Here is a 23,485-nt window from a genome sequence, read left to right on the forward strand (position 1 = left end):
AAATAGTCATATAGTGTTCAAGCATTTAAGTGTTGAAGAAAATAGTCATCTTTACTTCTGCTGATACTGAATAAAAGCTGACTGCATTATTATAAAGAAGGAAAAAAAGCCATCTATCATTTTTTTTTAATTTCATGTCTCCAAGTGAAGGGATTTGAATCTAGGGCGGGGCCAAAACACTCATCTAGTGTATAGGGTAGAGGTTCTTAATGCAAGGTGTGGCCAAAATGGTCAATTAGTTTAATATATATAATATTTAAAAAACATCTGCATGCTGACACAAAATAAAAACTGACTGCATATTTAGAAAAAAAACTTTAAGCTGTCATCTTTGATGATATATCATGTCACCTACATATACATGTAAGGCAAGGGTTATGGCTGAGGTGGGGTTATAAATTTGTCTTATTATTTTATTCTGCTCAGGAATTTCTATGAAAGAAATAAGCAAATTCACACATTTAAAAAAGAGAAAGAATGAAGCTGTCTATCAAAATTAAGACGTTGTAAAACCATTTGGAAAGAGTTCATTTTATTTATGAAAACATATGCACATAAAATATATCTTGAAAGTTAACAAATATGGGGACATTATTTTATATCAGAATCTTGCATCTTTTCAATATCAGGTCATGCACTCTATTATGATTGTAAGTTTTTTGCAAAAGTTATAGGTTTCATTGTCCTTTTTGAAAGATTTCAGGCAGGGAGGTGGTCTGTACAATATTATAAATTTCCTACTCCAGAATTAAACTTCACTAAATACATATATATGAGACTTAAACGAGTTTGTATGTGGTACTCATGCAGGTGACCGTCAAGGCCTATTGGCCTCTTGTTTATTAAAATAAAATCTGAACTGTAAAGGAATGAAATATTTATTAGTAACTAATGAAAACTCTATTTAAAAATTTATACAAAAATATATATTTTTTTAAATATGTTACTATTTAGAATTAATATAATGAAATATTGTAACAAAATTTACAACAATTAAAGTAAAAAAAAAAAGGCAAACAAATATATGTGTACAATATATTTTAATAGTAAAGATTGTTTGAATTCATTTGATGCAGTAGTAAGTTTTAAAAGCAATTATCTATTATGAGATTTTTACGAAGACAAAATTAATGCACTTTTTAGGACTCATATTCATATACGGTATTTACATTTTCCAGTGTCTTTGCCTGTGATAAAACTACGTATCAATTTTGTACTATATAACCCATAATACAAATGACGCCAAATCGAGGCGCCAGCAGTTTGCTTATTTATATTTAAATATATAATCGTATGATGGCTTAAAATTATATAAATATAAGTAATAAGGAATCATTCTTTGAATACTATGAGATGATAATTTCGGTCGGTCTATCATAAAGCCCTTCGGGCTTTATTGGATTTGATCACGCCCCGACGGAAATTATCACCTCATAATACTTAAAGAATGATTCCTTATTCCTTATATAAATCTGTCTTTCAATAATGAAGTTGAGTTTCAAAAGAGATTCACTGCTTCAAACTTCTAAAGTTTAAATAAAATGATAATGTAATTGTCCTTAACAATGGCATTGTTATTGAAGGAAGATGATAGAAACATTTCTGTTAAGACTTTTTCTGAACTCATCTCACTTATTACATGTAAGTTTTATTGTATATATAATTAAACCAAATTTTGTTTGATTTTTCAGAACATCAAAAAAAGTGTCTGACCATGGACCCTGAGTACAACCTTCAGGATGTGTTACGGTGTCATCTCTGTGAGACCCCGGGCCCCCCTATGTACTGTGTCATTTGTAACAAATATCTGTGTAAAGCCTGTGAGTGGGACCATATTCTCTCTGATCTATCCAAAGAACACAAAGTGGTACCATTTAAAAAGAGAGGATATACTCCAAAGTGTCAAAACCATCCCTTAAAAATATGTGAACTTTACTGTGAGCAATGTAACATTCCTATTTGTGCAACATGTGCTTCCTCTGAAGAACACAACGGCCATCAATTTATTGAAATAACTAAAACCATGGACAAGAAGAAAGGAATAATTCAAAAAGATTTACAACAACTAGAAAAATCCATTAATCTTAAATTCCAAGAGATTGCATCCATTAACCAAGTCCAAAAATCTGCTCTGAATGAAAACTCCCAGAAATTAACAACAGAAATCGACAAACATGGAGAAGACTTGCACAGAGAAATAAACACCATTATCAGAAACATGAAATCTAACATGGAAGAAACGGACACCAAACACCTGGCTGTCTTAGACAAACAGGAAGATGAAATCAAACACACCATTTCTGAAATCACACAGACCATTACTGAACTAAAGACGTTACTGGACTCCAATGATGTCAGCCGTGTCTCTGCCTACAAATCCAGGAATGATGAATTCAGAAGATTGCCTCCTAAACTCACAGTGTCCTTACCAAGTTTTACCCCTCAGAAGATCAACAAAGAACAGCTTTATCAACAGTTTGGTTCTCTGTCAGTGTCATCTATCAAAACAGAAGAACATGGCTACACCATGGAATCTCCCGGTGCTGAGTCCTCTCCCCCGGACAGACCGCTCATTGATGTACCACGGATCATCACACAGATAAACACCGAGTGTGAACGATTATACGGTGTGTCCTGTCTGAGTGATGAGGAGATGTGGACGCGTGGTGAGAACAAAATTATGAGACTGTACAACCTCCGTGGGGAACTAGTGAAGTCAGTCCAAACCAAGTCAGGGTACTATCCATACAACATAGCAGTGACAAGGAGTGGGGATCTAGTTTATACTGATTACTATGATAGCACTGTGAACATAGTGAAGAATACACAGATACAGACAGTGATCAGACTACAGGGGTGGAGACCTCTCCGTGTCTGTAGTACCTCCTCTGGTGACCTCCTGGTTGTCATGGACAGTGATGATGGTAAACAAACAAAAGTTGTGTGTTACTCTGGCTCCACAGAGAAACAAAGTATTCAGTATGACGACAAAGGACAACCTCTCTATTCATCTGGTAAATACATCAGTGAGAACAGGAACCTAGATATCTGTGTGTCAGACAATAGAGCCGGTGCAGTAGTGGTGGTCAATCAGGCCGGGAAACTCCGGTTTACCTACACTGGTCCTCCCTCTACTACCAAGGAATCATTCTATCCAACCGGCATCACAACAGACAGCCAGGGTCGCATCCTGATAGCAGACTATAACAACGACTGTATCCACATCCTGGATCAGGACGGACAGTTCCTCCGCTACATTGACAACTGTCATTTACAGGAACCACGGGGTTTATGTGTGGACACCAGAGACAACCTCTTTGTGACTGAGTTATACACAGGTAAAGTGAAGAAAATACAATATGTCTAGAACATTACACGTACAGCAGTGTAACATTGTTTATATGTATAACATGTTGACAAACTGACTGTATATATTATACTTGTTTGTGTATAACAGTTAATTACCTGTATTATATAACTAGTTTATGTTAATAAATAAACACCTTCATATATTCTTTACATACCAACAATACTATTGTTTAGTTTCTCTATGTAAATCGTAACAAACTCATTGTTTTTGTGCAGTGATTTTAATGGTAAAAAATGACAGCATAAATATTTTACTTTCCAAACAAACTATTATATATACATGTGTATATATATATATATATATATATATATGCTTGTCATTAAAAGTTGAAAAGAATACAATCAAACATTCTGTTTAATGAACATTGTATATCAAGAATGAGAACAAGTGAATGTTTGAAAAAAAACCCATTTAATTTATGTCATTCTGTTGGATGAGTATATCATTGTGTATAATAAATGATTTGTGTACAATTATGTGATCTTATGTTTTAATTATTTTTATTACCTAATCAAAGGGATTTTGTTGTTTTATTACAAATTAAATATTTGCGTTAAATATTAAAAAATTAATTGGATTTTCAGATTTAATTGGATGGAGCAAAATGTCTGAATTTTTGTATTATCAGTTGGAAATTTTAAACTCTGTAACATTTAATTCTAAGACTATTTTGAAGCAATGCTGATTGTTGCATCTGAGATGAAAAAAACATCCTCTTTGTCAATGGCCAGGTCCCATCGAAGAAGGGAGCAATCTTGTTACGTTATGTATAGATGATTCATTTTAGCCATACCCTGTAAGCAGGTTGCCCATTGTTATAGCATGACCCCTGTATATTTCCAGTTCAAAGGTTGATGGGTCAATAGGTTAATACGTCAGTAAGTGTTCTGTCAAACTGTTGTATTTAAAGATTTTAGTCATCGATGTTGGTTAACATTATGAAGATTAAACATGCTGACAAGTGGATGAGGTCAAAGGTCACAAGAAGCATAGGCGTCGGAACCGGGCTAGCCCCCCCCCCCTACTTTTTTTGGCAAAGTTACATGTAACCATTAGACACATAGCATCATAAAGGGTTTAGCCCCCCCCCCCCCCCCCCCGGATTAGGAATTTCATGGTTTGGGGGAAAAAATTTGTGTAGGGAAATCTATTTCTGGAAGTATAGGTATACCCCCCCCCCCCCCGGATTAGGATTTTCATAATTTTGGGAATCAGGTTTTTTCCTCAATATTTCTGAGGATTAGTCTAGCCCCCCCCCCCCTCCACTTTCAATTTGCTTCCGACGCCAGCGAGAAGTATGACGAAGGGTGAATAAAATAGCACAATTACTCTTCATTTCAGTGTAAAATGCTTGCGCGGATCCAGAATTTTTTTTCCAGAAGAGGTCCGAGTCATATTTTCGGGAAATTTACTATATAAGTAAGAAAATTGAGTTTTTCAGGGGGTACCGACTCTCCCTCTCTATATCCGCGTATGAACAAATACAGAAATGTTAAAATTCAATGTTTAATGCGAATAAAAAAAAAACCAGAGTCAATGTTTCAAAATTTACGAACTTATTTATTTTTTCTACAAAGGTTCAAATGTGCTACAAATAACATTTCTGATGTATACAGGGTAACTGCAACAGGGATTTGAATGACTTGCGTTATTTTTTCAATCAAAATGAGCCTAAACCAACGTATGGGCGGAGATTATAGAATAGTTGGCAATGAGGTTCTAAATAAGATTTTGGCGCAAACAGCAGTCGATAGTGTCAATATGTTTGGAGTACTGAGTTAAAAGACTACAAAAGTCGATGTTTCGCTAGATAACAGAATTCTGATAGAAATGTTAGATATGTTATGGTACCAGGTACGTAGCATCGCTTTTCCAAGTTGAAGGGGACCAAGACTTGAAAAAAAGCCCAGAAAACTCCGCTAATTTTAATCCGTAGTGTTCGGGGGGGGGGGGGGGGGATGAGGGCTTTATTACAGGATGTAATATCTATATTTTCTTACAGTGACAGAAAAGTAGAGACACAAGTTTATTTCTTGAATTATATAAGTAACTCTAAGTAATATGTCAGTAGGCAAAATAAGTTTACCCCCTCCCGTAGCTACATGTACGTGTCTGATTTTATTTCTCCAGTTTCGTATTTACGTTCATCGTCCTTTTTCTTAGTGTTTCTGTGCTACATTTGTCTTATACTAATAAATTCAAGATATTTAGGCTAAAATGTTTGTTTGGACATTAAAAGTAATATTTGATACAATATTCGCTATTAACCGTTCCAAGGGGGGGAGGGGGGGGTTGCGGAATTATTTTGCATTTTAAAATCATGTCCATTGTTAATATATTTTCACAGTAAACACGAACAAATATATTATCTTATTCCCAAGTATATTTTTTTTATTTCAACAAAACAAAAAGCCAAAGTGCTCTGATAAACTTTTATTAAAATGTATGTGATAGGAGTTATCTCTCTTTGATCAGTCATGCAAATTAAAGATATAAACTCGCATATACTTAAATGTAATCTATAATAAAAGGTTAAACAATTCAACAAGAGCTTCAATAAATAAAAAGTTGTACAAAACTTTTTATGATAAATGCAAACCATGTCCACCACTTTCCTCTTTTAATAATTTTAGACAAATGCCAGACATTTCAACCTTCAATTAACCTTAGTGTGTTCCTAAGATTTGACCTAAGTGGGTTCCTAAGATTTGACCTGTGTTCCTAAGATTTGACGTAAGTGTGTTCCTAAGATTTGACGTAAGTGTGTTCCTAAGAGTTAACCTAAGTGGGTTCCTAAGATTTGACCTGCGTTCCTAAGCTTTGACATAAGTGTGTTCCTAAGATTTGACCTAAGTGTGATCCTAAGATTTAACCTAAGTGTGTTCCTAAGATTTTAGGCACGTAGCATCCGGGGGGGGGGGGGCTGCCCCCCCCCCCCCCACACTTTTTCTCGCACCAACTAATTTTATATTTTCTTAAATTTGAATTATTATTCATGGGTCCCCCCCCCCCACTTTTTTGGGAGTACATGTATGTATAAAAATTGGAATAGAAATGAGAGAAATCAAATTATAAGTTATAAATGTACGCCATTTTTTTTTCAAGATTTTTTGGATGAGTCTGGCCCCCCCCCCCCCCAAACTTTCAAAATCGATGCTACGTGCCTGGATTTTACTTAGGAAAAAAAGGTTAGGGATCTTAAGATGTAGCTAGACGGTAACTTAGGAACTCCTAAGTAAGGATATCCACACCCACTAAAATCATTCCTAGTTTTCATATTTATTTTTAGAGCTAGAATTTCCGACTTTTTCAAGGATAAATCATAAACAATTCACTAGGGAAAATAATACATGTACATTGGTACGATAGGCCTAAACCAGTAATTTTTATACATTGCTTAGATTTATTTTAGTGACGAAAGCAATTGTGTTAACAAAACCTAAAATCAAATTAACCGCTATATTGTGTAAAGAAATTATGTATTGGGACAGCTTTTGGCTTACAAGCCAATGATTATAGAAACAACAAATGCATGTTTTAGTGTAAATTAACATTTGAACCAAAGGTTCGGCCTAACGAAGAAGCTCAAATTTAGCATAGGTAGAAATACTTTATCTAAAAAGTACATGACTTTTATTCGACCTTTAATTATTATCTTCAAGAGAGTCCCTTTTTTTAAAACAGGTTGGATGCCTCTCTCAGACAGAAGAAAATTAGCAAAATTGAGCACAATGTATAAAATTCATAATAATTTGGTACCGGACTATTTCAAAAATAGGACTTTAGAATCGAATTACAATACACGCAATCATGAAGACTATACTATTCCAAAATGTAGACTAGACATATTCAAGAAATGGTTTGTTCCTGACACGATCAATTAATGGTATAGTTTAAGTTTAATCACCAGAAATAATTTCTCGTTTAGAAGTTTCAAGAGCAGTATTCAATTAAACCAAACTAAACCTCCGTTTTATTATTGCTTCGGCAAGAGACGACTTTACGTTATTCATACATAGTTCTGCACATGCATCTTAAACTTTGACCTTTTCAGAAAAATATTATTGAAAGCCCTATTTGCCAATGTGGATTACCAGAGAATTCTTATCATTAATTTTGTTTGTTTGTTGTTGTTTTTGGGGGTTTTTTGGATGTAAGAAATATACCAATGCACGAAATGAACTGTTTTCAAACATTCTAAATTTAAATCAAATCAACGTTATTAATTGTCATTTACTTGTGTGGGGAGATGAATCTTTGACTGTCAAACCAACGCATCTTTTTAGCAGTTCAAAGATTTATCAGAGATTGTCGTAGATTCTCGTAATTTCAGTCTTACTGCCTAGACTAAATTCAAACGGGACTGGGTTTTTTAAATACAGGTACGTTTGTTCCATAATCATGATAATTTAACTATTTTAAAGTTATATCCATTTCTTTGTACTTTCCATAAATGTGTAAATTGTTATACTTAATAAGAACCTTGTAAGTTGTTAGAACTTGTGTTCGAACCATTTGTATATGTTTATGCAATAAAATATGTTCAGACCATTCTTAACTAAAAGGTAAAGACAAAAATGAAACTAAAGATTATTTGCAAAAATGACAGCAATGCTTGTTCACAATTTAAGATCAGCAATTTGTCCGAAGTAAACTTTGGGACTTCTTTCAGCCTTGCCATTAGCGTGTAACACTTGGTAGCAATGCGTGCAAAGGCAGTAGAAATAATTGTATCAGAAAAAACCATGGTTGAAATTGATCTTTTCTTTGATATCTTATACGGTATAAAGTCCTACGATTAAACCAAATTAAGAAAATAAGTACCTGTTACACAAAGGGACCGTGGATATTCTCCAGGGAGACGGCAAAGGCGTTCTTCGCGATATTAAAGTAATTTGCAGTTTTATATTGTTGAATCACAGGGGCATCGTATCCGCTCTACACTCTATGACATATACATAATAATACATGTATATTATTATATATATGTCATAGAGTGTAGAGCGGATACGATGCCCCTGTGGTTAAACTGAAATTTTTTAGCAGTAAAATGTTCCCTTTTCTTGAAATGCATAGAACTGTCTTAATTCAGTCATTTTATGAGTTATTTTCGTTCTTTAAATTGTAATTACCCAGTATTGCAGTTTGTATTACATTTGGTAACTGTAATTTTAACTATTTAATGAATATAACAACTTTAAGAATTTTCTTTTCTAGATATTACAGTGAATGAAGTGTAAATGTTTGGGAAGGGAGGGAGATATAGTTATTCATCATGTTCATTTTTCAGTCATGCCACAGTATAGACACATTGAATTTTCCTGAGCTAGCAAAGACAGTAATAAAGCTGGCGTCTTTATTGTCAAACTCTTCTGTTTTGGTATTTAAGTATTTAACTTATAGTTTTGTAATTTCCTTTGATTTGTTTAATTCTCAACTTAAGTTATGCCAATTCCAATTGATCTCTCTCTCTCTCTCTCTCTCTCTCTCTCTCTCTCTCTTTCTCTCTCTCTCTCTCTCTGAGAGTTATCCTTCTTTGCACAATTCATTAAAATGTCATGTTTGTAGGTTAATGCAAATGCTTAACCATACAGGTATTATATAAATACATGTATTTTATCATAGACACATTTAATGGTAATGTATTAACCACAAATTTACATGTATGTAAATGCGCGGATCCAGATATACTAGTATTTTTCCAGGGGGTCCGAGGCATATCCTCTGTAATTTTGCAATTAATGTAAATTTAAGAAATGCGATTTTTCCGAGGGGATGGGGTCTGGATCCACCCGACCCACATTCCCATAAAGATCCGCTCAGGGGCAACACATGTAGTGGTACATGTATTAACTATAAATGTACGAAGAAGTCCATCGCGGTTTGGTTATTGTATTGATATATTTTATTCATTTCCTGTTGGTCAGCGCTGCGAAGTCTTTCAAAAAGTTTGGCGTGGGGAGTGGATTTATTTAGCTCTTTCCGTGTGAACGGATTTGATACATGAAGACTAAGACTAAAAACTGAGGTGTTAATGTGTAACTCTTGAAGCTACAAAGACTGGGGGAATTATTCCAGGGCTTTGTTCAGCAGAGTGGACGTTCCAGACCTTGTCTGCCCAAGTCAAGATGCCCTAGCCCTTACCAGTGCTCGCTGTATTGTAGGACAACACCCCTCCCCAATGCATCCCCCAACACCCCACCCTCCTCAGGGTGATTTAACCATGCATCGGACACATACCTTGGATCGGACAACTTTGTTTATAAATATACAAATAAATGTGCATGCGCTCATGTGTTGTTTCGTATATTCCTGAATTAGAACAAATGAACTTTATCATTATTAAGAATTTGACAGTCACATAGTTGTGTTGCGAGAAAGGAAGGGATGTAGTGTTTGTTATTTACATTACGTATTCTAAGAGAGATAACTCTATGCTATCCCCTACTGTGTTATGTTGGGTTATTGCCCCTTATTATGTGTGACGTTGTTTCCGGTTTGAATAAAGGTCTTCAATGACGAACCTGTTTTATTCATGGTCTAAATCTGGTTAATCCGTGTGCGTAGCATACAAGGACGCTTCAATCCTTATTCACTATTTTCAATTTTTAATCATAAGGCTAGCCTAGTGTTTGTTTTATTAAACATCATGCATCAACAACTGTTCCTCGTTCGAGTCAATTCAAACTAACGAGCATTCGCAACTTTGTGTATGTCAATTAACAAACTTGATTATTCAAGTCTTCTAATCCATTTAATCAAGTGAATAAGCTCTAAGAAAAATTATCTAGAGCTAAACAATTATTTTAAGGTTTATTTCAGTGAAACTTTACATTAAAACCGTTAGATTTACCTCAGGAATGACGTACTAAATTGTATTGCGCAAGGTCACAGTAGCTGCATAACACAACGTTGCATCATCGTTTTTAACCTTTGTAAAAAAAAACAATTTGGGTCACACAAGGGACTGTCTCAAAAGCTTCATAATATAAATCAAATTGTATGAGATAAATAGAACATCTATAATTGTGTGATTTTATATTTGCTTTATCCAACTCGTTTAAATGGTTATATTCGCTCGGCAAGCCTCGAGAATATATACACCATTTCAACTCGTTGGATAAAGCAAATATAAAATCACACAATATAGATATCCTCTATATATATACATGATAATCAATCAAACTCTAATAGATCTATATAGGATATCTCATGATTTGCGATTGTATATGATTTTTGTCCTACGAGTTGTGTATTTTCTATCCCCGAGCCGTGGTAAGGGGACAGAAAATGCACAACGAGTCGGATAAAAATCATATAAAATCGCAAATCATGAGATATTCTTTTTATCACATGTTTCACCTCATTTTTTTTGGTTTAATGTTAATTTTTTCTATAAAATTATAATTGTTAGCCGCACAACATATTTACTACAGGACGTCAACAACTTAACGCTCGGAAAAAAGTTCCTTAAAGATTAATATACAAACATTTAATTTTTGAGCATATTTTTATAAATTCTTAGAAAAAAATAAAGAAGATGGGGGAAGAAGATGGCACAAATGCCCATTCGGTTTAGTAGTGAAATACAATTTTGAATTTATGTTTCCCCAATTAAATCTATTCAAATAAATTATAATAAAACTTTGCAAAGGCAAAATTTCTAACTATAGTCAGTTTTTAATATACATGTATTTAACAAAAAATAAGAAAAAAAAATATTGTCGGAAATTATGGTGGTATCGAACCCGTAACTTAAAAACCCTAGATATATAAGGTTAGCTGATGCCAGGTGCTCTAACCACTGAGCCATTTCAGACACAATTAACAAAGTGGGCTTTTTAAATATTATGTGTGACTAAGGTCACGAACTACCGTACTTGTATTATTTTTTCAAAACGTTCAATTGTTGGGATACAAAATGATATTTTTAATGTATAGTGGGTCATCTCTCCACGTTTTTGTTGATTGAAATCGGTTTGTTTTCCAATCGACCTTAATTAGACTATGAGAAAAATATGGAGCAAAGACCCACTCTATAAAAGAAAATGCCCTGAAGTTCTAAAAAATGACAGTATTTGCAGGTTTTGATACGTACACGCCTGTTTGAGTCAACATATTCCAAGTATTGAACATACCTATAGGTTAAAAATCAACAATTCGTTAAATATATATTGTTTTCAATGATTTAAAAAAACCCATCAGATTTATTGATACTTTAATTTTTCAGTAGCCTGTCCAACCGCGTATGGGCATTTTACACGCCTTATCCACCCATCTTCTTAGCATTAAATGCTTCTCATTTATAACTCGACACTTTTCAAATGAGTTGTTTTGTTACTTTTTCATTCTACGTTAATAATCCGCCTGAAGCTACGTAATGTTTAGTTATGACGTCACCTGGCGTAAGAACACACAGTGGAATATAAAAAATTTATCCCATGAGTGATTTCCTGCGCATATTAAGATAAACATGTGATAAAATAATGAATCAAACTTTAATAGATCCAATAATTAATCAAACTTTAATAGATCTTATAACATTAATGAATCAAACTCCATTAGTTCTAATACTGATGTGTGTTGTTGACAGTTTTGAAACTTCAAAACTATATAACAGAAAAAAACTAGCGCACTTCAATATAATTTATTTCATTTCAAGTGTGTCGCCAGTTTCTTAAGATATCCGGAATTTCATTAACGTATATTTACTCCATATAAAATGCATGCCTAAAAGTAACAAATACAATGCATGTACATTTACCATAATAGCGAGCACAGCTCGCCAGCGCGCGCCGGCGAGCTCTAAGAATCAGTGGGCGCGGGGAAAAGAACGAGCTAAACTTACAGATTCATCAAACAATTTTTTTGTCTATGTCCCGTAATGCTCTCTATACTCTGTCCCGAGTTTTTGCTTCCATCACTTTTTGCTTGATATTTCAATAATAGTAAATACCTTTGTGCTCAAACAACGTTCATCTGCTAATATGAAAAATGTCCAGATTATCTGTTTTGAAAAGCCCCCTCTACCGCTTCAGGCTTCAATACACATCCCAAAATTGAAAGTCTACGGAGAGTTTGCATTGCAACCGCCATTAATAAGCCCGGATGATAACGTTAAAAAATTGCGCGAGGTATCCCGAGTACTTCCGAATGGAGAAAAGTTGTAAACATTTCCCATTATAAATCTCCGTAAGAAAATTGATTTCGTTTCTGTGAAATTTTATGAGTGAAAATGGATAATTGTTCAATGACGATATCTTGGATATATTCCCTTTCATCGATTTCAATTGTACATGTATTTCTTTAATTCATAGGTATGTGTATTTTTATTAAAAATCATCATTAATTGATGGAAGCAATATATATACTATAATGTTTTCACCCGTTGTGCTATGCCAAAAATAGCCGACATTTAACTCGTAATTTACGGTGTCTTGAGGTTTTAAGACACTTTTTGAGTACCACACAAGCTTTGCCAACATTTCAGGAAATCATTTGATTACGGTATAATATCGGTCGAGTAACCCCAGTACACTGATGCATTCCATATATCTCACATGCATATGTCTTGTTAGCTTATGGTTTTTTTAAGTAAACTGTTAATTAAGACAAGCTTTGTCGATTTATCTTCGAAAAGAAGTTGTTGTTTGTTTGTTTGTTTTGTTTTTGTTTTTTTTTGTTTTGTTTTTTTTTTTTGGGGGGGGGGGTGTTGTTGTTGTTGTTTTGTCTTTGGAAACGCCCCCTGGATCTCATCTTCCCAAGTCAAGGGTTTCTGATCCGCTCCGCTTTATGTAGAGAGGAGCAGATCAGAAACCCTTGACTTGGGAAGATGCCTGGATCCATGATAACGCAGAGTCCGTATACAGAGAGCTATTTATAGAAATCTGTTTAGGATGACGATAAACACAACCATTAATTGGAGCTCCGACTGCTTACAGACGGTGGTTCGGTCAAGTACTCCTCACATATACAATGGTTGACAAAGCAGCAGAGCTTTATCATGCTGTGTGTGAAAATAATGCGGACAAAATCCTAGAACTTCTGGACAGCGGGGCCAATCCGAATGAATATTATGACGACATGGAGAACATCAGTTCAAGCTCCATCCTCCATGTCTGTTGTGGAAAAGGACATCTCGAGTCGATTCGGGTCCTCGTGGACAGAGGGGCCGACATCATGTCACGTGACAAATGGCGGATGTCACCACTGATCCACGCCATCATGCCCCAGTTTACGGAAGTGGTTGAATTCCTGGTAACAAGATGCCCGGATGTTGTCAATATGTGCGATAAATTTGGTAAAGCTCCATTACATTATGCCATTGAGTCAGACTGTGTGGCAATGGTGAACTTGTTGATTTGTAATGGCGCGGATGTAAACATTGGGACAATGAAAGGAATTACCCCTCTCATGTTGTTGTGTTCTAAATCTGATGTACAGAATATGACTCAGAGATGATGCGTCTACTGATAAACCATGGAACCTTAGTTAACTTGAGGGACTTGGCGGCCAAACGCAGTGCTTTACAAGTATATGTACTATAAGCATACGCTAATATCGTCAATCATTTTTATAAATGTAACTTTCGTCACAATTTTCCGTTGTAACATTATTTAACGGATTTACAGAACCTTAAGGAGGCTGGATGGTCAATAAAATGCCTATTTACTTTAAGATTTCAATTATCCTGATATTTTGGCCGGCATAAACAATTAGATATAAATCCAAAATATTTTGCTCTCAAATTTAATATTTAGAATTTTAAATATTTTCTTAGAGGTCTCTGCCCAAGGAGATTTATACAGTATTAAAACGGTCATGAACATCCAATCCAGTCTCTATTTTTACACAACGCACATTTTTCAGTATGCCGCTCTTAAGCTGAAAGTTGAAGCGGTCCAGATTCTGCTAGAGGCGGGCGGTGACCCCAATACTCTGGACGGGGCCGGGGGAACTCCAATGACTAACGTGATCCGCCAGTGTGTGAGAGCTGACGGGACCATCCGTACCGACGACTGTCTGACCATTGTCCTGATGCTACTCCACGCCGGAAGTGATGTCAACATGACAACCTGTGAGGAATGCTGTCCGCTCATGGTGGCCTCGATTTTGAGGTGCCCGACTTTGGTCAAGTTTTTCTTGGATCATGGCGCGAATCCCGGTATTCGATGTAAGTTGGACATGCATTTTTTCATGATTAAACCATTCTAAAACCGTCGTCAAAAATAAAGTGACTTTAATGTCACTGGATTTTATTTGGATCCTTATATCAATCTCTATAATTCATGATAATTTTTTTTAAGTTGACCCTTAAAGCTTACATTTCTAATATATAAGTTTAATTAATTTAATATATTTTATATTGAAAAGTTCAAAATATTAAATATGAACCCTTTACATGTATCTAACCAATATGTCACGTAGACTTATATAATTATATAATATCGTCATGAGGCAATAATAATGGATATTTATGAGAACAATTCTTGTTGTTTCCTTTGAAGTGAAACTGATTAACGATAAATTTAAAGCATAAAGTGGTCAATTTTAGTTGCCTGTGGAATAACTCCCATTCTGCCAGCCGTTTGTAACCACGACACCCAGACGATCAGACTTTTGCTTGAATACAACAGTCCTATCAATCTCCCAGGCCGAATCGTCAGGTGGAGAGAGGAGTTCTACTTTGATCCCTGTGAGCTGGCCATCCACTTGGGTTTCTTTGACGTAGTGGAACTGTTATATGATTATGGCTATAACCTATCGAAGTACCCGTATCTAGTTGATCCTATGGGCACTATTGATACTCCTGCGGCGCTCAAAGAAAATACCCTAGCTCTAGGGCAGCTATGTTCGCTAGCATCTAACCCTCATTCGTTGTTTAAAGTTTCAGCTCTAACTATTCGTAAAGTTTTACAGAAGAATTTACACGACAAAGTCAGACTGTTACCTCTGCCATCATCTTTACAGGAAGACTTGCTTTGTTTAGCTGCTCACTGACAAAAAATAAATAAATAAAACAATGGTCAATGAAAGCCTTGTCATGAATTAACAAAAACTTATATATAAATTACTCAATTGACAATTTTGAAGCACCCCCAAAAATACATTTGTAAGAGTTTGCCTTGTTGATACCATGTTATGAATATTATTTTGATTGATTCGTAATGTTATTACAGACAAAGGCATGTTAAGTTGTTTGTTTTTACATGTAAGTGTATAATTGACTTATCATATTTCTTTTTGAACATATGCATTTATATGTATCACCCATTTGTTTTGAAGGACATCTAGCGATATTGTTGAATAAGGAAATGTTGCTTTCGGAAAATATAAACAAGAAAATGCTTTCTTTGACGATTCATGCGGGCTATGAAGGTAACGATGATTGCAGAAAAAATTAAATGACCCGCTGACGCGGGTTAAGTATTTTTTTTGTAATGTCGCCACGTTCATATCCCTCATGACTCACCAAAAGAAAGCATTTTATTATTTCAATAATCATGACCTTTAAAAGAGACCAATCTTCCCATATTGTTTGTACTTATATTCTGTGTGGGATATAATACACTAAATGGACTGAAGTAAATAAAATTGAATTTTGACTGGATATTGTTTTTAACATAAATCTGCATAATTGCATATCAGATGTAACTATAGTTTGTAAGACTGATACCCAAAAGTTTTGAATATATCGAGGAACCTATCTCCGTAACGGTGAGGTTACAGAAAATCTTGTTTACCAAAATATGTTACATTCTTCTATCAGTTGATGTCGCTCAAGGTTTGAAAAAAGCTAAATGTACCCTACATCTTTGTATTTTAATATAATAAATATTTAATTGAATTGAATGCTGAAAAAACAATAATAGCAGTCATACTTGTTGGCTGTATATTTGTTTTCGATTGAATGCGATGGATGTGAATTTTAAAACGAGAGTGGCCTAATTGTTACAAATAACATGTAAAATACCGTACACTCTGACTGACAGTTTTCATCCAAATAAAGGAGTTATCTCTCTTTGATAAGCAATAATTCATTGAAACGTATAAAATATAACCACCATTTCGGAGTGCATTAAAATACATTGAAGATCGTCTTAATAAAAACCTGGTTTCCTAATCATGATTTATTCAGCTTAGTTTTAGAATTCTATCTCCGTAGATTTTTAGTGCCTCATCAAGAGGAGCATGGTAAAGCTGTACATACCTATAGAATATATATATGGTATACATACATGTATGTATATATATATATATTCTACATAAGCAAGTAACTCAACCTAAAGTACAGAATCTGTTTTTTGAATACTTAACTTTTTCTTAATTATAAATGACAGGTTTTATCTATAAATTCATACTTTTAAAAAAAATAAAAATTCAGTTCAATTTACTTTCTTAAATGAATGGAAACAAAAAAAATTTGAAACTTTCCTAAGATTTAACCTATGTGTGTTCCTAAGATTTGACGTAAGAATGTTCCTAGGCAGGCACGTAGCATCGATTTTGAAAGTGTGTGGGGGGGGGGGGGGGGGGCAGACTCATCCAAAAAATCTTGACAAGCAAAAAAAAAAAAAAATAAGGGAAATGGCAGTTTCCCAAAATCTTCAAAATCCTAATCCGTGGCGGGGGGGGGGCGGGGGGGGGGGTTGGCGTAGATTTATAAATTGTTACTTCGATTTCTCTCATGTCTGTTCCAAATTTTATACATACTCCCAAAAAAGTGGGGGGGGGGGCAACCCCATGATAATTCAATTTTTACCATGTAAATTTAAGAAAACTATTTGGTGCGAGAAAAAGTGGGGGAGGGGGGGGGGCAGGCCCTCTCCCCCTGATGCTACGTGCCTGCTCATTTAGAATTAAGTGGACAGAATGTAGGCTATGCTTGTCCACCTCTCGAAAAAAAATGTATTATAACACTATGCTTCGTTTGTCTGCTAAAACAAATGGTACATAGATAAGACTTGATGAATAATATTGAATACTTATTAAACGATCACTATCTTATAATGGAGCCCTGCTCCAACATCAGAATCACCGACCCTGTAGCCATAACTTGGTAGAAGCCTCCTCATTTATCATCAGCATGTGCTTGTTTATCCACTGATTGTCCAACAGTTGACAAAGAAGAGTTTGTTAAAAAAAATATGAATTGTAAAATTTTTACCCCAAAACATTATGGCCCCTGGGGATGGTAGTCATGAATTGCACAATTTATGCTCCACTATAAAATATATTGTATAAACTACAAAAAGAATATATTATTATACGATTTATTAAGTAAAAAGTAAAAGAATTCAATCACATTTTTATAAATATTGTGCCCCGAGAGGTTTTAACCGCATTTAATGTCTGCCTATAGCATGTCATGATGTTGTTGGATCAGCACATGAAAGATTAACGATCTAATATATATATATAAAGACTAACTGCCGAAATAACTTACGAGTGAGCATTCACAATCAAATCAAAACTAGATCCTCCACGCTCTCGTCAAATACGGTAGCGTGAAGGATCTAATTTTAATTTGATTGCAGGCACGTAGCATCGTTTTTGAAAGTGTGTGTGTGTGTGTGGGGGGGGGGAGGGGGGGGGGGAGCAGACTCATCCAAAAAAAAAAAGCAAAAAAAAAAGGGGGGGGGTGTTACCCAAATCCTGAAAATCCTAATCCGTTGGGGGGGGGGGGGGTTATACTTTTCACTTCAATTTCACTGTTTATTTCCTTATTTTCAATTCAATTTTTACAGGGTCACAGAAAAGTGGGGGGCCAACGTTAATTCAAGATTCTTTCACTTTTTGTTCATGTAAATGACAATAAAACTCATACAGAAGGACGAGAAAAAAAATTTCAAATGACTTCTTCAGATAAAAAACACATAGAGATAAATGGTGTTTATTAATTTTAATCATAGCTTGTTTTCTTTGTGATATATACGTTTGTTGTTTATTTTTTTTTTTTTCAATAAAGGGCAATAACTAGAATCCGTTACAGGTGCGGATCCAAAATTTTAACTATTTTAAAAAACCAATGAAAATGAATTTCTTTATACTACAATGTACAATTACCTTTATTCAATATTGTGGAAATGAACTTGACAACAGGGAATGTTTATCTATTAAAAAAGGAAAATGAACAGCATATCAAAACATCAGCATATTTTGACCCCCCCCCCCCCCATTTTTTTTGGTGGTATTGTTAGGCTACATAAAATTTGCAAATTTATAAATGATTTGCAACATATTCTTGTATACATTTTATAGTCTGTCTCATGTTACAGTTTCCAGCCATTTTTTATGAATTTTAAAGATAATACCAGTACAAATACCTGACAAATTGAAACAAGGGGAAAATTATAATTTTGTCATTCACAATTTGATTCTTCACTATTTTTACCTGGAAAAGTTAACATGAAAGAAAACAAATTAATAATGGAAAATTTTTAAATCTTTCTTCATTCCGAAGTAGTTGGGACACCTTCCACACATTTTCAACTTACTCGTCTGGGTACTCTTCATTTTGGTAATTTGGTAAAAAAAAAAAAAAAAAAGGTATTATGATTGATTGATAATCAAAATATTTTTTAAAAAATGGTGGAAGCAGAGACTTTTGACAGGGATTAATACATAACTGTGTGTTTTTATATTTTCCCTTAACAATGTATTTTATTAAAATAAATATTTCAGAAATGCCAGGTTCTGGTCAAAAACACTATGGCTGTTTCAACTGTCCTAAAAGAGTAAGACAGAAGGATAGGCACATTATATTGTCTAGAAATAGAGCTTTTATTGCCAAATTAACAGGAAGGACTCCATCACACAGTGACTTTCTCTGTAACAAATGCAGATGTATGTGCCAGCATCACATCAAAAAGAAAACCAGTATCCCCAGCAGGGTACAGCAGGTTCCAGCACAATCCACTGAAGCTCCTCCATTCCGAGTCCTCCATGCATTCCTCTCCCATTTCCCAGCACATCTAGAGGACATGCTTCATGCTGCATGTGCAAGCGCCAAGGCCCAAAGCTGGTTGTCGTCCCAGTAGGTGTAAGACATCACATCTTCATCACTAAAGAGGTCATCATCCCTGCTGGAGCTCGCTGCTGTCCAAACCACCTACAACAGAACATAGAAAATCTCAATCCTTTATCTGATTCTACTTTGTTTAATAAATCAGGAATCACAGAACTAGTTAAGTTTTTGCGGAATGTGGTTTTAAAGAAGGAGAGGACAAAATTAGACAATGATAGCCGCGGGAATCTTGCTCAACAGATTACCAAAGTCTGCTTGGAATTCCAAAAACAGCCTTTGAGAACTTACTGAAGTATGTTGAGGGGAAAGTGAAGGTCACTCCAGTAAGAACAGTGCAGACAACCTTAGCCATATTTCTAATGAAATTAAGAGGAGAGGAGTCAAATCGAATTCTGTCCACTCTATTCAACCTATCCAAATCCAGTGTACATAGAGGTGTGAAATCAATACGAACAGCACTGATGAATGGTGGATTTGTAGCCGAAAATCTGGGATTTGGACATGTTACCAGGGAACATATAATTCAGGAGCACACAAGACCTCTGGCCCAGATGATTCTTGGTGATACAGTTTCCCAGCCAGCAATACTTGTCCTTGATGGTACTTATATAAATATACACAAACGTGGCAATTTCAAGTTTCAACGACCACAGGGGCCAAGCCCGTTTTAACATTAATTTCAATGTATCCATACTTTATTTATGGTTACATTGAAATTAATGTTAAAACGGGCTTGGCCCCTGTGTCAACGACAGTCATTCAGTCTTCACAAAGGACGGCCACTGGTGAAGCCAAGATTATTGTGTCCACAACAGGTTACTTTGTGTCAGTACTGGGTCCTTATATTGCTAGAAACAATGATGCTACAATCCTTAACCACATAATGCACAGCAACCTTGAGGACATTCGGAGCTGGGTACAGGAGGAGGACATATTTGTGGTTGATCGTGGATTTAGGGATTCCTTGGACTGTCTGGAGCAGATGGGGATTAATGCCAAAATGCCTTCATTCCTGAACAAAGGCACAGGGACCAAGCCCGTTTTAACATTCATTCCAATGTAACCATTATGGTTACATTGAAATTAATGTTAAAACGGGCTTGGTCCCTGTGAACAAAGGAGATAAGCAGATGTCTACAGAAAATGCAAACACCCGTCGATAAGTGACAAAGGTATGGAATATAATTAGTATCAATATATCTTTCAATATAAGATATATTTGTAAAATAAATTAATGCATGTAAATAACCTACTAATCTAAATACCGGTAGTACCATTCATGTTTAAGTAATAAAAGAAAACCCTATTAATAATTATGACTATATGTTCCATATTATGTTTTACAGATACGTTGGGTTGTTGAGTCTGCTAACGCTAGGATCAAGCAATGGCGTTACCTAAGACACATCCTACCTTCCAGTCAAATTCCCTACATTGGTGACTTTGTCAGGATTGTATGTGCCATTTGCAATAGGCAAGTTATTACTAAATAATATAAATATATAAAGATAATATATATAAAAATCTACAGGGTCTTTTATTTATGAATTTATCAAAACTAAAACTTGCTAGACTTTAATAAATTTTTAATAAATATTTTTTTAAAAATTGAGTATCAATTATACATGTATTTCTATTATTTTGCTATGAATATGTAATACAGTTATATCAAATAGATCAGGGATTTTTCTTCTTACAACTTTTAAGCCTTGTATTTTTTTAAATACAGTTTAGTTAAAAAATACACACATGATATACTCATTACTTACTTCCATTTTACTTTAATTCAGATACCTAAAACCCCTTGCTAGTGGAGACACTGAAGAAGACCTGGTCCTTGGTGCAAAAATGGTTTTTCTCTCCAAGCAAGTAAATACCCTTCAGTATCATATACATGTAGAAGAAAACCATCTGGACAGACGATCAGTATGCTGGAAGGAGATTGATGACTTACTGGACTTTCCAACCATGGATGAGGAACAACTTGGAGCCATCACATGCGGTGTATACCAATTGCGTCTATCACCATCCTATGCCCAAGAACATGTAGAGGGAGAATGCAGCATCAAAGTCCACAGAGAGGAGCCAGGCCTTCTTCGTGTAAAACTGCAGAGTCGTCACGTGTCATCAAGATCCTACCTATTGTGGATACAGTATGGTGAGGGTGAAGTCAAGGCTTGGTACTGCAAGTGCAGGGCTGGTGCTCGTGTTGTGGGTATGTGTTCCCATGTTGCTGCCATCCTTTGGTATCTGGGACATGCTCGCCATCAAAGAGATGAGAAACTGGGAGTGCGAGACTGGGGGGAGTTTGTTGATGATGCCACACTGGTGGATGACTCTGACAGCTCCAGTGAAAGTGATGAAAGAGGAATAGATGTGTGACAAGTATGTCCAGTTTAAGTTGTACATTTACCTGAGTGTACAGTTCTGGGTTTTTCTCATTGTATGTTGACTTTGAGAAACTAATGTTTTGTTTCATTTTTTAATCTGTACTGATATATGAGAGAGAGAGAGAGAGAGAGAGAGAGAGAGAGAGAGAGTATTTTATTGATGAGAGTGAGAGAGAGTTAAATTTCACTTGTATCATGCATAAACAATTGATATGTAAATGATTCAATGTATTATTTCTGCAGCAATTTAATGTTTTATTACTCAAATACTTTGTTGATATAATTGTAATAACTGTAATGTCAGGAAAAATGCATGTTCATACATATCCTGTTACTCCTGTAATTAATTTTTATAAGCTATATAATCAACCATGACCTACTGGCATTTAATTTATTCATCTTTCCTCGCAAATATTATCTATATCAATTGAATACACATCATCGTTGTTATTAGTTATTTCTGGGTTATGGATAATATAATGATTAAGAATTAGCATATGTTTTGTTTTATTTATCGACACTGACTGACTTGATCAGTAAGCTTATAAAAAATAACCTACTAGCTATAAGCTTCATAACAAATAGACAAATTAAATTAAGAAAATATCGATGTTAAAATACTTACACTTTTCATGTGGATTGTAGCTAGAATACTGATGATCGCTGCAAATGTTGTTGTCAAAAACTCCCGAGTAAATTCGAGTCGACAATGTTTTTACAGGAAGCGGTGTCGATTCAGTTCGTTACTGTGCACATACATGTATGGTCCATGTGTATCAATTAAGAGCACCCAGAAGGATAATTTGAATAATTTATTGAGTTTAAAAACTGATTACAGATTAATCCTTTCTAATTATACATTCTGAATAAACAAATATTTTAATTATTATAATTGAGATTATAATTGCTTTTTAGTGCGTCAGCCATGTTTATCTACCCTCGATATAACATGTTAACCATATTGTTATTTGTAATTTTAACGCAGCATATTGCAATAGACAAAATTATTAACACATTTATTTATTTTGATTTCCCTGCACACATATCTTTCAATCATTTGCTGAATAATGCATATGCATGTACACAGCACTGTGCATCATGATCATTTTCATGCAAATAAGCCGACTTGACAATTTATAACACCATATTTAACAACGTTATACAAGAAAACTATGAGAGATATATATTAAAAAAAAAAAAAACATTTCCGGGAAGCACGTATTCTAGAGAGTATATAATGGTACAATTTTCAATATTTGAAACTAGGCCAATTTTCATGGTTTGTGGGTCGAGTTCTTTAAGAAAAATCTGCGCTGCGTGAAAAAGTGGGGGGGGGGAGGCCCCTACCCACCCCCACCCCACCCCACTCCCGATGCTACGTGCCTGGATTGGGGCATTCATAACTTAGACGTTATATGTTGCAACATTTACTGGCATCAAATATATATATATATATATATATATATATATATATATATATATATATATATATATATATATATATATATATATATATATATATATATATATATAATAAAAAACTTTTAAAACACTGTTTCAAAATATTTCGACCGTGTTACCGGTCTTCATCAGTCGGTCGAAATATTTTGAAACAGTGTTTTAAAAGTTTTTTATTATTCATTGAAAAAGAGACTTTGGGTATATATATATATATATATATATATATATATATATATA

At 34.7% G+C, this 23,485-nt stretch overlaps 2 protein-coding genes, 2 long non-coding RNA genes and 1 pseudogene across 4 annotated transcripts in view; 4 read left to right on the forward strand and 1 right to left on the reverse strand.

The window, feature by feature from the left end:
- LOC128159789 (uncharacterized) overlaps window positions 1-23,485 on the forward strand; it is a 30,712-nt gene that overhangs the window by 1,527 nt on the left and 5,700 nt on the right. The window contains exon 2 of the mRNA XM_052822990.1: window positions 1,692-3,338. Coding sequence (XP_052678950.1) covers window positions 1,715-3,338 — 1,624 coding nt within the window. The 5' untranslated portion in view covers window positions 1,692-1,714. The remainder of the gene's footprint in view (window positions 1-1,691; window positions 3,339-23,485) is intronic.
- On the forward strand, window positions 13,213-15,975 carry LOC128159800 (putative ankyrin repeat protein RF_0381; annotated as a pseudogene).
- On the reverse strand, window positions 19,027-23,032 carry LOC128159816 (uncharacterized). The gene is made up of 2 exons (XR_008240180.1): window positions 22,413-23,032; window positions 19,027-19,481 (listed from the first exon to the last, which is right to left on the reverse strand). It is a non-coding gene; the product is annotated as an uncharacterized LOC128159816 (long non-coding RNA).
- On the forward strand, window positions 19,874-20,854 carry LOC128159826 (uncharacterized). Its single transcript, XR_008240189.1, has 3 exons — window positions 19,874-19,997; window positions 20,213-20,569; window positions 20,744-20,854. It is a non-coding gene; the product is annotated as an uncharacterized LOC128159826 (long non-coding RNA).
- Window positions 21,005-22,280, forward strand: LOC128159808 (uncharacterized). Its single transcript, XM_052823014.1, has one exon. The coding sequence runs from the start codon at window positions 21,246-21,248 to the stop codon at window positions 21,777-21,779; it is 534 nt and encodes a 177-aa protein (XP_052678974.1). The 5' UTR covers window positions 21,005-21,245; the 3' UTR covers window positions 21,780-22,280.

This window comes from Crassostrea angulata, chromosome 8 (genome assembly GCF_025612915.1).
Source record: "Crassostrea angulata isolate pt1a10 chromosome 8, ASM2561291v2, whole genome shotgun sequence".
Lineage (NCBI taxonomy): Eukaryota > Metazoa > Mollusca > Bivalvia > Ostreida > Ostreidae > Magallana > Magallana angulata.

Bases quoted from the DNA above. Each gene is read 5' to 3' on its own strand.
- LOC128159808 (XM_052823014.1), top strand. From the start codon at position 21,246: ATGGTTTTTCTCTCCAAGCAAGTAAATACCCTTCAGTATCATATACAT.